Below are 16,537 nucleotides of genomic sequence, written 5' to 3' on the forward strand. Positions count from 1 at the left end.
CCTTTCAACACAACCTAATATAATATTCTAATAAATATTGCAAATAAACACGATGAACAGAGGCTCACTAGAGGTTCGCCTGTTAGTTCTGAAAAAAATACAAAAATTCTCTTCCTTGAGCGTCGTGACAACAGTATACAAAAAAAAATTCGTTTGGTATGAACAATAACACAAATGGAATCATATAAAATCTAAAAGTCTATTATCGGGTTGAAACTGTCAAGATCTGGTTCTTAGTTCTGTCCAATTCGGGGTAAAAATGTCTTAATCATGAGTAAATATTTGTCACTATTCTTGAGGGCACTTAATAACTCTCTGTTTAGACATGATGGATATGAATAATAAGGTAAGTAAATCCACACCAACACTCACTGAATTCCCAAATCATTGAATACCTTCGCATCTCCATTCAGTAGCCACAATTTTACCTTCCTATTGAATGATCTACGATTTTTTATTGTTCCATATTCCATAGGAAGAAAAGCGAACATTTTGGGTGCCAAATACCACCAGCATCTCTGACCAACCGTCTTTTGGGTACGTATCGTCTTGAAATTCCTGAGTTTATGTCTAGTAGGGTACTCGTGATCGATCGATTGTAGTCTTATCTTTCCCTTCTGGACAAGACATAATTAACCGAAGACATTACCCCTTGATCTTAATACACTATTTGACACTAATTATATTGTCCTATGTATTGACATCTTCATTTTTAAGAACATGATAAATCAATTTCATAAAATAATTATCTCTAAACAAGAATAATTGATATCTCGTAAAGTAAACTGAATTGTTTGAACTTGATAATGGAGTCACTTTGAAATGAATATAGTATGTTCATTCTTTTGAGTAGAATGCTTTACTTGAAGTTGGACTTTTTCTGTAATAAATTATGATAAACAGAATACCAACACATTTTCACTATAGTGACTTGAATAATTGAACATAGTGGCGACAATTCGCCTAAAAATGGCGAATGAGGACATAAAACCATAGAACTTGAGAATTCAATTGACTGAACTGAACTGACACACGTCAAAATCAAAATTATTGGGCCTGATAGTATTTGATTTCAACGAGCGTTCATTAAAATTCGTGGTCAAGAGTGCTGTGGAGAAATTAGAGTTGATTTTCTGTAACCACGAGTAGCGTTCAGCTTGTACCAGATTCGAAGTATGTAAACAAATGTTAGTGATATGGTACAAGCTAAGCGCTATTTGTAATCACAGAAAATCCACTCTAATTTCTCCACAGCACTCTTGACCAGGCTCAGCCAATCAAAAACGAGACCACGCTTGTCGCCACTGTGGTTTATCAACTCACTGTAATTTTCTCTACATAAAGGTCACAGAAAACTTTGAATCTAAAATGAATTCTAATCTTAAAAAATGATGATAATGAATTTAATACTTGCATCAAAATAATCTTCACAAAAAAAATATTTAACACTTCATTCGACATTCTTTATACAGTATTGGATATGCATGATATTGAAGATATCAAAAACGAGGTACAGAGATGATATACCATAAGTTAAATAAAGGGAGTATGATACAGTCATCTGAACAATTTCCTTTCAGATAGGGGGTACACTTTCTTAAAACGGGGCGGGTTCGAAATGATTCGGTATAGTTTATCTGAATTCTGATTTGCAGGAAGGCAGATGTATTCTCCTCTTCATTCTAATTGGACGATCACTGTTTATGAATGGGAAAAGTGAAAAACGTTGCCGTTTTCAGCTTCAATTTCGACATTCTTTATACATTGCTTTCTAGTACACAGTGAAGCATATTTCCTTAAAGATGGCTTATAATATATAATATGTAAAAAAAATGTAAATGTGAAACACAAACAATATTTTATCAAATAAATTTTTATTCAACATTTCGACAAATATTTTTCAAATATTAATTTTAAGTAATTTGTAACTGAATTTACAAATACATAGAACATGCATCAATAAGTATTATATTACAAAATATTACAAAAACTAGTGTCAAGGCCATAAAAAAATATTTGGAACATTTGAGAAATTTCATCATAGAATGTGGAAAATATAAATAATAAACACATAAAAAAAACAGAAAAGATCTTTAAATAACTACCCAAGAATATATTACAAGATTTCTCTTATCTAAATATACTAACAAAATCAGTACAAATGGACGGTTTCTTCTGAGATTAAACAATAAGAATGTTAATGTTAATTGAGTATTTTTTTTACCCAAGCTTGATCCTCATTGTGGTTTCCTGAACAACATTGTCTACATTGAACACAACACTGTTCCAAGAACAAATACATATAGGGAAGTACAGATTAAATTTGTCAAACAAACACAATTCTTTAGTCATAATTCTAACTGCAGATTTGATATGAACAATACACAACTTTGTCGGTGTTTCACTGTCATGATTTAGATATAAAAATATACTTTTAAAAACTCAATTGTATAATATAGACTACGTACTTTCTAACATCTCTACAAAAATATTTCGGTTTACCTATCTAACAATAAAAGTATTCTCTATCGATGGCTTGAACAAAATGTTGCACCAACATTTCACAATGATGAATTAGCAAAGAAACCAATAACATTCATCGATGTTGTATACAAATAGTGTGAAATTTCCAAACTAAAATTTGATGATTTTAACTTGAAGGACATATCGAAAATGTTTACGTTCTATACAAAAATATATGGTAAGGACAAATTTGTAATTACAAAAAGCTGCGATCTCCGAACTATTTATTTCATTCGATATGACTCTTTATCACGTTAATAAATTCCATTTAGACAATTGACTACAAGTTTCGAAAAAATAAACTAGATTTCGTCTGAAATTTCATAAACTATATTGCAACTCTGTAATAGCTGGTCACCTCTTGATACGGATCACAGTTGATGCATTTGAATAAAACAAACAGGTGATGTAGGCCTTCGATCACTCAAAATTTAAGAGATGTTTAATTTTGCCTTATCAGGCAGTTATCACAATTTTTGCCATGATTTGTTTTTAAAGTACTTCATTAAGTTGAATTTCGGGAGAGAGATATGTTTTTAAGTTTTTACTGTTCAATGTTCCTAGCTTTAATAGCACTTCCTTATCCAATACTATCTTCATCTTTAATGCTTACCTAATAAAATCATTCAAGGTCCCAAAAAATTCGACATTTTTCAGGACATTAAATGCATATAATACATTTTTTTATTTGGTGGCGTCACTTTTAACCGACTGTTACAGGTACAAACTGTTTCTATATATCCATAACAGTATACCAAAAAATTGATTGGTAGCACAACAATTATAGTCATTACTCACTCTGGTTCTTGGTAACAAAAAAAAATCCTTTACGTCTTGAAATAGCTGCATAACAACAACAAACACGCTAAGAGGAGGGGATTCACAAACGACATCGGTATTGGTGCTGAATTGTAGATACCACAATATGGACACTGACTACTGCCACACACTTGACAGATATCCAGCACATATGTGGACAGTGCATCAAATATAGTCTCATTAAATCGTTCTGAAAAAAAAATTGTTTTCGATAATCAACTTTAAACGGTATGAAATTCAAAGAATCTACTCAAAGATATAATAGTTCATTCTGACAAAAGCCAATTGATCCTGTTAAAGCAGGTTGGCATGTGTTTTCATGAGAATCTGAAGGCTTTTTTACCAGTGGCTTTATAACCTTCAAATATGATCAATAATTCAAAATCCGAAATATAGGGTATGGTCCGTATATCGCCGAGAATTTCAGAGCGGTTACTAATGGTTTTCAATGTTTCAAGTAACCTGCTTCGTATTTACGGACCGCTTGACACTTGTCAAACAAATTTTTCTTTGACACAATTTTGGAGGTTATAAATGATTAATCTTTATTAATTTGTAAACAACTAAAAGTTCTTAATGGCTCTGAAGGGTATTTGTTTCATAATTGAAATAATGAAGTTTTTTGAGTATTAGATGTCATGGAAAATGTTCATAAACAATAATCAGGAAATTAAAATGACAACTGTCAAACCGAGTGGGCGTGGTTACCGAACCTAACCAGAACAATAGTACGGTTGCTCTGGCGACAGATAATTCACCGAAGTTTGAGGAAATAGTCACCGGTTTTTGAGGACTTTGACATATACGAACCACCAACTTACTAACCATAGTAACCAAGGTGATATATGGAGTATACCCATAAAGTATTAAAACACTTACCTGGTGCGTAATAGTCGTAAACCCTTATAGGTAAGAACCTCGACATATTTGCTACAGGATACCACCTTTCGACAGTGAAATCGATGCAAGTATCTTCGTTGTCCAACTGCAAAAGCAAAATTCGGTGTTTAAATTGCGAAAAAGTGGAATTCTCCAAAACTTACATAATCGAAGTAGAAAAGAACTTTTCTCTCTTGGAACCTAGCTCTCTGCAAATTCCTCACTCTCCTCGACAATACATAAGAATCCAAGTCCTGCTGTTGGATGATGTAACCAGTTGGAATGGTAACATCTAATACAGCCATGCCAGATCTTTCAGACTCGTTGAGATTGATCCATCTTGAAAAAAAAAGAAACAAATTGCACTTAATTTCGGAATCGGATGCTCGAAGCTAATTTTCATTTCTGAAATATGCACCGCCTCCCACTTAGACACGCCCACTATGAATGAGAATGGTACTTGTTCATTGGCTTAACAGCAACAGATTAACTTCAACCTAACTTATGTTATCCCTTTTTAAGACAACATCGAGCCATTTTTCAGATTCTTGTATTCCTCGGTTTCATATTACTTCACACCCCATCGATCAATAGAAGATAACTTTCTCTCTCTCTCTCTGACTTACCTTTGACATGTAACGTAGGTTATGTGAGACTGATTCCTTCCAGAGAACACAGGCCTATTCCTCAACTCGAAAGCAGGCACAGGGGGCGGAGTCTGGAATCTCGCTATGTCCACATTGTACTGGACGCTCATCTGAAGTATAGCATAACCGGTACCTCTGGCTTCCACTTTAACCGTACCCCAAGCGTTGGGAATGTCGATATATTGAAGTTTGGCACGGTTTTTATCGTTAACGTGCATTATCTTGCCTGACGACGTTCTATTGTTCGGATTTCTGGGAAGGGCCGTTGCCTCTACCTGAACCGTAAGGCTGGATATATCACGGATACGTTGGGCAGAAGTGTACTCTATCAAAGCTTTCATTGCGTAGGCAGTGTCTGATGTTGAAGCCCATCCTGAAACAAAGACACAAAATGAAGTTTATGAAGAGACACAGCAAAAGAAGCTAAAAGCCTAAATAATAGAGATACTTGCCAATTGAAGAAAACAGTCAACGTAACCTCAATTTTGATTTGATTCGATTTTTTTGTTATAAAAAGTCTTCAACTTACCTCCATCACTCAACCTCTGAGTGTTCAACCATCTAACAATATTATCAACGTAGATTTCCTGACGAGCCACATACACCAGCAGACCTAAGGCCGTTGTTTCAATATTTTCCGAATCATACTCGTAGGGCAAACGGGGCAATAAGAAAGGCTTCTGATTCTCAATTTTAGAAGGTGGTTGAGGTATTTTCTTCCTTCCCCAGTAGAGTAGTCCACCATCAAACCTTTGTCGTCTGGACAATTCTATGAAAGCTGTTTCTGCATTCGGAGCTTTGCTCTTCATCAAGGCGTAAGCTACAAGAGCCACATCGAAGGGTCTACCTTTCTCGCTCAGAAGTTGCATGTTTCTTTCCAGCCAGTGGATGGCCTTCTTTTGGGCTGTTACGACTTTACCACTCAGTCCACCTAGAAAAAAAATTTGGTTAGTTTTCATTTTGAACATATAGCTGGTTAAGGTGCCTAATCACGTAAAGGCACTAAACTTACTGGTAAGATCCTTGACAGCTTCCAGGGTGATCAATACGTGAGCCGTTAATGTAATATTCCTATGTGAGATGTCATCGTTGTCGATATTCAGAGTGTAGTTGTACTTTCTGTCCGGTAACCAAGTGGTTTCGTAAAACGCTCCGTATTCGTTCTGATGCCCCAAAACCCATTCTACAGCTTTGGCGATCACCATTGGGTCGATGTAAATGTAATTTTCCCATTCGTAGAAGCTGGCTTCTTGGAAAATTCTAGCTGCGTATGCAGTTACCCAAACTGAGGGTGCGGATTGATTCCTGAAAAGGAAGGAAAAATTTCATTCCATAGCATTTGAGTCATATGAATTTTACCCGATCTGTTAAATAATTGTTTTCATTTATAATTTCATCTAGCGTTTTCCTATTCATCCTCATCCTCATGTGATTCCTTTGGAGTTTAAGCTTAGTGTTTACAATTATGATTTTAGGAAGATACAATTTGTTAGTTTGTAAGTACTTGAAGTGTATCACATAATCTGTATATTTTTATTGAATGTGTCATAATATCCACTTTGAGAGATTTTTTCAATTCTTTTTAATATTTCGAAGTAACACAGATGGTTTTAAAACCACGACGGAGACTGGCGTTGAAGTATTTGGGGCGGGCACCAAGTGCTCACTATCGTTAGGTTGCTGTTGAAGTGTCTTTCAGGCAGAGTTACTTGCAATCGAAAGATGTGTGGAAAAGAACCTAGTAAGAAACTATCAGAAATGTGATAAAGTGAAACATTCTTTTAGTCTGGCTGCAATCGAAGCATTGAGTTCACATATCATCAATTCTAAGATGGTATTGAAGTCCTGAAGAAATAGACAAGAATAACAGGGTCTGTTTAGTCTGGGATCCCAATCACTCGGGAATTGAAGGAAATGAAGAGGCCAAGACACTTGCCAGAAAAGAAGCACAAACTTCTTTCTTTGGCCCAGAACCTTTCTGTGGTATAGGTCAATGTACCTACCTATAAAAAAGAGTTTCAGGAGAAGGAAAAAACCGAAAGAGAAACACTCTAGCAGATCTTCTTGGGTTGGATCATTCAAAAAGTTTCTTTGAAACTTTAATAATGCAAGATCTAAGAGGTATCCGGATGTTAGCAAGAATATGCTACACCTCTTTACGTGATTCCTTACAAGACATTGTCTCCCCAGATTCTAGCAAAAAACGACAAGTGCAGATTCTATGGGGAGGAGAAAGAAACTCTGGATCATCTGGTGACGGAATGCCTCGCCATTGCTAGCCAACGCAAAAAATGCTTTGGACAAGAGACTTGGTCTCCGTGCAATGATAACCTAATATTTCAAAGTTCACTTGATTTCATTGTAATGCCTGGCCCTTTATGATTTTGTAATTTTTTTATAATACATTATGTCTTTGTATTCATTCGATGTTGTAGAGCCCTGAGGATAGAAAAAATGAATTGACAAAATTGAGCAATGTGAACAAACTCTATGGGTGGGTATATATAAATTGCAAATATTCAATTTCATTTGACAAAAAAACCACATTCAACCATCACTGTTTTGTGATCTGAGCAAAGCTTTCGATTGTCTTTCCAGGGAAAAGCTTCTTGACAAATTAATGTTCTATAATATTGATCGGAGTGTAATAAATCTCATTAATTCCTTTCTCATAAATAGGAAACAGTTTGTAGATTGCAGTGGTAGTATGTCTGATATGTGTGATGTTAAATGTGGTGTACCCCAGGGATCTGTCCTTGGGCCACTTCTTTTTATTATCCACCATTAAAAAGTTAAAAGTTTCAGTTAAAAACTATTTGGAAATGTTTCTATTCCATAGATGAATACTTGTCTTGTGATTTTTCTGATTTTCAGGAGTGATACTTTTGTATATTTTTCTTTTTGATTTGTAGTTTGACTTATGTAATCATTTTTGTAATGTATTAGCATGAATAAACTATTACTATTACTATTACATATCATGTACTCACCAATCACTTCTGAATAAACTGAAAGAACCATCCGGCTGCATAAACGACAGCTGCCTCTGATAACCGATGTTCATGTATAAGAAGGCCAACTTCTCCAAAGTCCTGTTCCTCTGCTGCGTATAACGCATATAGAGGATGGTGTACATGTTGGCGGCGAACGAGAATATGTTCTGTTCGGCCGAATCCATGGGTAGATGTAAAAGAGAGGTGGCGTTGACCGGCATGGTGGGGAAGATGGGGCCCACCACGTCTCCAACTACCGACACCCTGGCCTTGTTGGAACCGTACACATAGTACCTGTCGTATTGGTAGGGTATCATGGGGGTTTCGGTTATGTTGACGTGCATGTATTGGAAGGTGAACGCCCTGTTGCTGAGATCGAGCAATACGGATTGATGCCTGTATTGGGGTATACCATCAGACTGTGAATAATAAGAATAATATTTCAGTACAAAGACTTCTAGTAGGTCAACGCTTTCATGAAAAAGTTCATTAGCTAATATACTAAGAACACTAATTCTAGTTTCTAGTAGACGTGTTTCGCGACTTGTCTCTTCTTATGCCCATCTTCGTGGGTTGATTCGTGTGGTTGCCGCATTTTTATAACCTCTGGCATCAACGACATTGATCAAAATCGTTTGAGCACTGCTTAAGGTGTTTATAATCAATTTTTCTACATTCCCACCGATGACACTTATGGTTGAAACCGCAGAGTAATAAACATAGATAAAGGGAGCATATTATATAACTTTCAGAAAACAAATTTTGTCAATTCGGGAGTTTCTCCACAAAGAACGCATTTTTATGTCCTATAGTGAATTAACATGTCATATCAACTCAAAATATATCGAGATGAATACCTAAATATATCAGAAATTCAGGAAACAAACTTCAAGCGCGCGAAACGACGTGAAACAACGGATGACAAACCTTGGATTTGAGCAGGTAGATACAGAAAAAAATAAATATTCTGCATTCTATAAATTCGACAATTAGGAAGAAAGTGATTTTTAACGTCTGTGAGATAAATATAAGAATAAATTATATTATATTAGGAAGAATATCAGATTCTAACTTTTCAAATTTGCATATTTAATCGGGAATCGCTCAAATAAATATATTTCATTCAATATAATATACACTCATAACGATATAGTCAAATTGTGGATTTGAAAATACACTGCGCAAAAAAATTAACGCACATTCTGAAAATCTCAATTTTAATGAAAGTTAACTCTACATTGACTTTATAACTTATTTTTCATGTTCTCTCGGGAAGGTTTTGAACGAAACAAGACACATTAAATGGAAGAAAAATTCAGGATTTCACCGAATCTTATGTAAAAGAACAGAAATAAACAATTTTCAAAATACTGGAATGCTGATAAGTGATTTAATACTTGGTATTTCCACCCTTTGCGTTAATTACAGCTCGGCAAAGACGGTTCATACTCATCAAAATGAGTGATCTTAAAATGTTCTGATCTAATCCTTCCCAGATTTCTCTGAGTTGGATTCCTAAGTCATTAAGAGTAGCTGGATGATTTTCTGAACTTCTCAGCCTTCTATTGAGGTTGTCCTAAATCTGCTCAATCGGATTGAGATCTGGACTTCTTGCTGGCCATTCCATTCGAGAGACTTCAACCTCTTCAAGGTACTCCTGAACGATGCGCGCACGATGGGGTCTGGCATTATCGTCCATAAAAATGAAATTTTCACCAATGTATGGGGCAAATGGCACTACATGCTCTTCAAGAATGTTCCTTATATACCTATCAGCATTCATAGCTCCATTATCAACGACCACTAGGTCTGTGCGAGCAGTCAAAAGATATTCCACCCCATACCATAATCGATCCTCCCCCGAAACCAGTAGTATTCAGGAAATTGCACTGAGCATATCTTTCATGTGGACGTCTGTATACAAGGGAACGTAGATCACAATGGTAGAGGCAGAATCTAGATTCATCTGTGAAGAGAACTCTTTCCCAATCAGCCTCTTTCCAATGGATATGCTCTCTCGCAAAATCCAAACGCGCCCTTTGATGGGCTGGGGTAAGAGCTGGGCCTCTTGCCGCGACATGAGGACTTAAATCATATTCTCTGAGGCGATTTCTTATTGTCTGGGTGCTAATTTTCACCCCATGAGTTTGCTCAAGCTGATTTTGAAGGAGACGAGCGGTTGCAAACCGTTGTCTCAACGAAGAAACTCTCAAGTAACGTTCTTGAATGGCAGTTGTTACCCGTGGACTACCCTGTCCTGGTCTTCGGACATTCATACTTGTCTCCCTGAATCGCTGCAACATTCTGGACACACTTGTATGGGAAACTCCAAACCTTTCTGCAATTCGTGAGTATGTCCACCCTTCTTCTCGCAAAACTACCGCTTGGGCACATTCCTCTTGGGTCAAATTGAGTGTTTCGCGTTGCATAGCGATCGAGTGTAGAAAATCAAACGAAAGAAAAACTATTGATCAGTAGAATTGATCGAGAACAACTGATTTCAGAATGGAGCCAATACATTCAAAATCTGATAATCTCACCTTTTTTCATTCCTGCTGGGAAAAAACATCTGTATTGAAGAAAAACGTTGAAAGTGGATAACATATGCATGCATAATTCTGATAAAAATAATTATCATTGAGAACACCTTCAGTTGTAGAATAAATTTGAGATTTCGATAATGTGCGTTAATTTTTTTGCGCAGTGTATTTAACTCGCTCCTACAAGTTATATGGTACATAATCTTCACCTAAACGTGAAAGTGTGAATACCGAATTCGGAAAGCAAACATCAGTTCTGAGAAATCCAGTGTCTAGTTAAAACCTACAACCAAAAAACGTGTGAAGATGCCTACTTTTTTGAACAGCCTTGCCGTGAAAGCCTTTAGCTTTCAAGTTTCTTAGGTATCAGTACCTAGAGCCTGTTAAAATATAGCTATGTAAAGAACAAAATCTGCTTGAATCTATGCCTGCAATTTTTATGTAGAATAAAATTCTCTGGAGGTTTTTCCCTGTATTGCGTAAATATTTAGATAATAACGCCACACTTTCCTAGATGAATGTTCAAATCGAATTTGAATAATTCAGAACAAAACTGAGTTTTTAATCTTTAAACAATGATAATACTAACCTCAACATGTAGAGTCCTTGTAGCCCGATCTTCTCCTATAAGCGTAGAAGCGTGCACACTGACGGTAATATCTCCCAAACGTTGAGGAACAATCGGAATATAAACAACTTCAGCATCTTGAGCCTGAAACGTTACTGTCAAAAACTATTCCCATTGATATTTGGTACCCAACTCACCTTTATGAATATAAAGAACTGGTGTTCTCCGTACGAAGTTCTAGGGTTATAAGCTCGAACAACTCCGTTTTCTTCCACATGTACAAATTTATAATCCGGCGAGCCATTGAGAACGACCTGAGCTTCCACATTCGTCGTCATGTAATTGAACACTGTTACACGTAAGCCAACCTGTTCCCCCTGCATGCAGGTGTTCGGCATTTCCAAATTGATGAAGAAGGGCAATACACCAACGTACTACAAAAAAAAAACAAAGTGAAATTCGGTGAATCGTTCCCAAATTCTTCAATGAAGGAGAATTTAAGTTATAAGGAACTGCTTGTATTAACAACTTATTCACAAAGTAATCACTCTTTTCTAGAAGTATTTCTTGTCTTCTTCAGGATATTGGCTCTTCTTCTTTCTGAGCCTCTTCTAGTGAAGATTGGCAACAACCATAGCAAGTGTGTCCCTCTTTTGGGCGGTGTGAATCAGCGTTTGGATATTCTCTCTGTCCAGTCCCTTATATTCTTCATCCAAGAGTGTCTCCTTCTTGGTTCTGGTTTCACCTTTATTTTGCCCTTTATGATCAACTGGAGCAAAGTAGGCTGTTTTACACCTTTTAATAGATGTTAATAGCTCTCTATCTGCATTAACACTGTCTAGCACCCTCTTAAACTACACTTTATCTGTCCAAGGAAGCTTGAGCATTCTGCAAAAGACCAACATGTCAAATGCTTTGATTCACCTCAGAGTTGCCAACTTGAGTGACCAGGTTTCGATCCCAAATCAAAGAACAGAGTGTGTATAGCATTTAACCATTCTATGATGTAGTTTCATGTCCAAATGGATACATTACTCAGAATTCTTTTCATTCACTGAAATACTGATTTACCATACTCTGTTCTTAATTTTATTTCCATATACTGTCAGTTATCTATTATACCAAGTACATACTTGGTTTAGCTCACTTGTTTTATGCACTGGCCTTCTAGAACACTGTTGGCTGCTAAATTATTGTTAAATTCTTAATACCAAGCAGTTCCTTATGAGTGAAAATGTTGTTCATTATCAAATTTTATATACAGTAAAACCTCGATTATCCGTTCTCCTATTATCCGTTTTACTCTGTAATCCGTGCTCGTCGACATTTTCACTCATCCGTTCCCACGAGCAGACATCCACTCGATTATCCGGGATTCAATTCATTACGCATGCGCCATAGTAATAATTTGGTATAATTTGAAAATGTTTTAGTCGATGATGTTGAGGAATGGCTAAATTCGGATTTAAATGAACCCGGTTATCAGATACTGGATGATTCAGAAATCGCATCAAAATTTTCCCAACCTAACCACTGTATGGATACAGACGATTCTCGATTGAAGTGTTGAAGAATTTTCCACGCAGGAAATAGTTATTCATAATACAAGTGCAGAAGGCATTGATATTCTTCCACGAGTTCAAAATTCAAAAACGAGCCACGAAGTTTTTGAATGGACGAGTGGTAGAATGAGCCTTCTGTACGAGTATTATACATTATTTTCTCTAATTCATTGCATTTTTATTGAAATTAATGAAATATTTCCATAAATATCTTTTAGTGATTTTTGCATTGAAAAATGTTGGTTGGGTGAACTGATTTCTTCAAGGCAAATTGATGAATCGATAGATAAAGCCGTGGCGGAAAGTTCGGAGTACCAACATATAATAATAAAATATAACCATGAAAAATGTGCGTTTCAGATATATTCTCGCACGATTTTCTTCTACAAGATGTGGAAGAATGAACGGAATAACCACAGAATTAGAGAAACACTGTTTCTGCCGAAGACGCGTTGAGATTTGCAAATGGTCTGATGCACTATTTAGAGCAGGAAAATGATACGGATTATATTGATGTCCTCCACTTGAGGAAAATTCGGGTTTTCATTTGTCTCAAGATGAATAATAAAAAAAGTCAGACAAAAATTACATACTTTTTCAACTAAAATATATACATTCGATGTATTATAGGTACCAATGCAATGATTTGTTTTTCATTTGTATATTTTTATATGATATTATGATTCTATTGATTTTGTTGCTTAATAAATAATTGTACCCCATACATTTCTCTAATTTTCATAGTGCGTATTTTGAGGAATTTCGATTGTCCGTGTTTTTCGATTATCCGGGAACCGTTTCCCCTCCATTAGGCCGGATGATCGAGGTTCTACTGTATCTAAAATTCCAAAATTTGAATAGAACAAAAATATCTTCACTAACCTCAATTGCCCTTTGAAGCATCCCGAAACCTCTAGAGGGACTCATAGAGAAAGCAGATACCATCCAATGAACGGGTCTAGCTGGTACGGGAACGTTGAAGATGTATCTACCGTGTGGACTGATGTTGATATCTTTCCAAATCCAAACATTTTCATATTGCCTCTGTAATCTGTTGAACCTGAATTTTCTGAACAGTGCTAGCTCAGTCTCGTTTCCATAGTTACCTAAGATAGATTGAAAACAAATGGTCATCATTCGGCCGCTCGATTCGAATGAATAAAAATAGTTATTTATAATACAAGTGCAGAAGGCATTGATATTCTTCCACAAGTTCAAAATTCAAAAACGAGCCACGAAGTGGCGAGTTTCTGAATGAACGAGTGGTAGAATTAACCTTCTGAACGAGTATTATACATTATTTTCTCTAATTAATTGCATTTTTGTTGAAATTAATGAAATATTTCTATAAATATCATTTAGTGATTTTTGCATTGAAAAATGTTGGTTGGCAGAACTGATTTCTTTAAGGCAAATTGATGAATTGACAGATAAAGCCGTGGCGGAAAGTTCGGAGTACCAACATATAATAATAAAATATAACCATGAAAACTGTGGGTTTCTGATATATTCTCGCAAGATTTTGTTCTACAAGATGTGGAAGAATGAACGGAATAACCACAGAATTAGAGAAAAAAATGAAGAAAGCACTGACCTGAAGTCAGAACCTTCTGAGCGATTTTTCATTCATTGATTGTACAAAAGCAGATACATTAAAATCTCTCTCAACTCTTTTTAAGTTGAATAGCATTTACTACATACGTTAAAGCAACAGACGAAACTTGTTAACCACAAGTTGATATACAACTTCATTCGCGCTGTCAGCTATCAAATACCATTTAATGATATTAATATTTTGTTCTCTCGAATATATTCTCGTTTAGAATGACAATTCTTACTATTCAAAAGGCTCTCACGAAAGGCTAAGTGGAAATGAAACTAAGGTACTCGAGTAAGATGCTCACACCTAAGACGAAAATTTGTAGAGTTATCTTCTTCGTTATAATTGGACTTTCCCTGTTTGAAGAAAGGAATATTGCAAAATGTTATTGCTCTCCGTATGACTTTCGATCTTCTATATGTATTTCCCTCTAACATATTGATAATACATCCTAAGATACCGACTTGCCAAGCGCGCAAAAAAAGTATGTTACTTACATCCAGCCTCATCAGTTCCATCATCGCAGTCCATGTAAAAATCGCACTTCTTCTCAATCCTATAACATCTACCGCTCAAGCATTCAGCCCAACCTTGCGTAGCATCACATAAGGAGTATCTGTTCGGAAGGGGTACATCGCTGAAGACAACCAATCCAGCGTATTGGAAGGTTCTGTTGGCATCAATACCGTAAGAAGAAGATGGGAAATACATAACTTCATCGGGACTGCCTTCGTGTGAAAACCAAGAGTGGCTGTGCAAGGTTATGTTCTCATCGAACGTGGCCATCTTTGAGATAACCTTCCCGTAGGTCAGTTCGTTACCTGCCTGCATGGTGTAGAAGGATTTGTCTATTCCGGAGACACCGACATAAGAACCGGGTTCTCCATATATTGCCACTTCCACCTCATGACCGGTTCGAGCTTTCAGATTGTTTATGAACACTTGGAACTAAAACAATTCGAATTTTTTATAATAATGTCGGAATTAAAACACTGATGAGTACATACCTTATTCCGACTGATGCCATTAACGGGGAACGTCAAACTGTCAACAGTGACATAACCGTACCGGTTAACATGCCAAACAACCATCGTAGCCACTGGCGCCATCTCTGCACTCAAACCGATGGCCAAGGTACTGACGAAATCGTTCATATCTTGGGTATCTGCCAGCAGAACAATTCCCTTGGATATGATGAGATATTGGAAACTTGATATGTAATAGTTGCTTCTGATATGGAAAATCATGAACTCTCCGACCTGTACAAAGCTCGAAAATAGAAAAGTCCTAGGTATTAACCGAGTTCGAACTTACCTCCGGAGTGATAGTGGAAGTTGTTAGTTTGATATGTTGATCGTTCGGACTGAAATGGGCCAAAAGTAGAAGTTCAGCGGTAGTGAGTTGTCCGAAACCATCTCTGAAGTTGGCTTGCAGTTTAATCGATCCTAGGGAAAAGATAGGAGTGAAATGAAGAAGGAATCGTTGTGAAAGAATGCAACTTACTTATGGTACTCAGCTCTTCGTAGCCTTGGGAACCTTCGAGTCCCAGTTCTCTCTTGACGTCCAACCTATATTCCCAGACGCCATCCTTCTCTTGCATAAATATTTCTTTGGGGGCTATATTCCTACCTCCTCCATTCCTCATGTCTATGTTTGCTGATATTTCCATGTGACTGCCGTACAGTTTATTTTGAGGAAGCGGTGAGCCATCATGGTATGTTGCTACAAGCTGCCAAATAAAATAACGTTTTATCCAACCATCATTTGGATATTAATAAATATACAGGGTGACCCATTTTAAAAGATCCACTGAAATAAATTTTTGGGAAGAGCCTGGATCAAAAAAATGTTTCAAATGAAAGTTTCTTAGTCTTCATGGGGATATCCAATGCAGACATTCAATGTTTTTTCTATCCAGGTTCTTTCCAAGGAGTTATTTCAGTGGAGCTGTCAAAAAGGGTCACCCTGTATAAGACACTAGTTGTCAGTGAAGAAAAAACAAACAAGAACCTTTGCCTTGTAAAGATAGCACATATATATATATATATATATATATATATATATATATATATATATATATATATATATATATATATATACTTACATAAGAGTGAACTGGCATTCCTGGTTTGAACACTTGTGGTGAGTCACCAACAAACTTCAGTTTGATCGATGAGTTATAAATTCTAGCGCTAGAATAACCTTCCAAAATTTCATCCAGGAAGTAGTCACCTACGGTGGCCACAATCATAACCTCCAAACCCTCATTCGGTGTAAACGGCAATATGTCTCTGATGGGATATTTGAAATGGTAGACACCGTTGAACTGAAAATAAAAATCAATTGATTGTTATTTATCAATTGAAATACTCCCAGAAGATGATGAAACAAATGATTCAAAAATTA

At 36.3% G+C, this 16,537-nt stretch overlaps 1 protein-coding gene and 1 long non-coding RNA gene across 2 annotated transcripts in view; one reads left to right on the forward strand and one right to left on the reverse strand.

Annotated features, from left to right (window-relative positions):
* The first annotated feature begins 97 nt into the window (after positions 1–97).
* On the forward strand, positions 98–2,806 carry LOC123678419. Its single transcript, XR_006747245.1, has 3 exons — positions 98–346; positions 476–537; positions 1,656–2,806. It is a non-coding gene; the product is annotated as an uncharacterized LOC123678419 (long non-coding RNA).
* LOC123678413 (CD109 antigen) overlaps positions 1,858–16,537 on the reverse strand; it is a 59,052-nt gene continuing 44,372 nt past the window's right edge. Inside the window, exons 8-22 of the mRNA XM_045615433.1 lie at positions 16,236–16,457; positions 15,635–15,860; positions 15,446–15,576; positions 15,139–15,390; positions 14,629–15,079; positions 13,414–13,637; positions 11,167–11,403; positions 10,991–11,113; positions 7,859–8,280; positions 5,881–6,173; positions 5,398–5,799; positions 4,848–5,241; positions 4,386–4,560; positions 4,222–4,327; positions 1,858–3,532 (exon numbers count right to left, since the gene is read on the reverse strand). Of these exons, the coding sequence (XP_045471389.1) occupies positions 3,351–3,532; positions 4,222–4,327; positions 4,386–4,560; positions 4,848–5,241; positions 5,398–5,799; positions 5,881–6,173; positions 7,859–8,280; positions 10,991–11,113; positions 11,167–11,403; positions 13,414–13,637; positions 14,629–15,079; positions 15,139–15,390; positions 15,446–15,576; positions 15,635–15,860; positions 16,236–16,457 (3,840 nt within the window). The 3' untranslated portion in view covers positions 1,858–3,350. The remainder of the gene's footprint in view (positions 3,533–4,221; positions 4,328–4,385; positions 4,561–4,847; positions 5,242–5,397; positions 5,800–5,880; positions 6,174–7,858; positions 8,281–10,990; positions 11,114–11,166; positions 11,404–13,413; positions 13,638–14,628; positions 15,080–15,138; positions 15,391–15,445; positions 15,577–15,634; positions 15,861–16,235; positions 16,458–16,537) is intronic.

This window comes from Harmonia axyridis, chromosome 1 (genome assembly GCF_914767665.1).
Source record: "Harmonia axyridis chromosome 1, icHarAxyr1.1, whole genome shotgun sequence".
Taxonomy (NCBI): domain Eukaryota; kingdom Metazoa; phylum Arthropoda; class Insecta; order Coleoptera; family Coccinellidae; genus Harmonia; species Harmonia axyridis.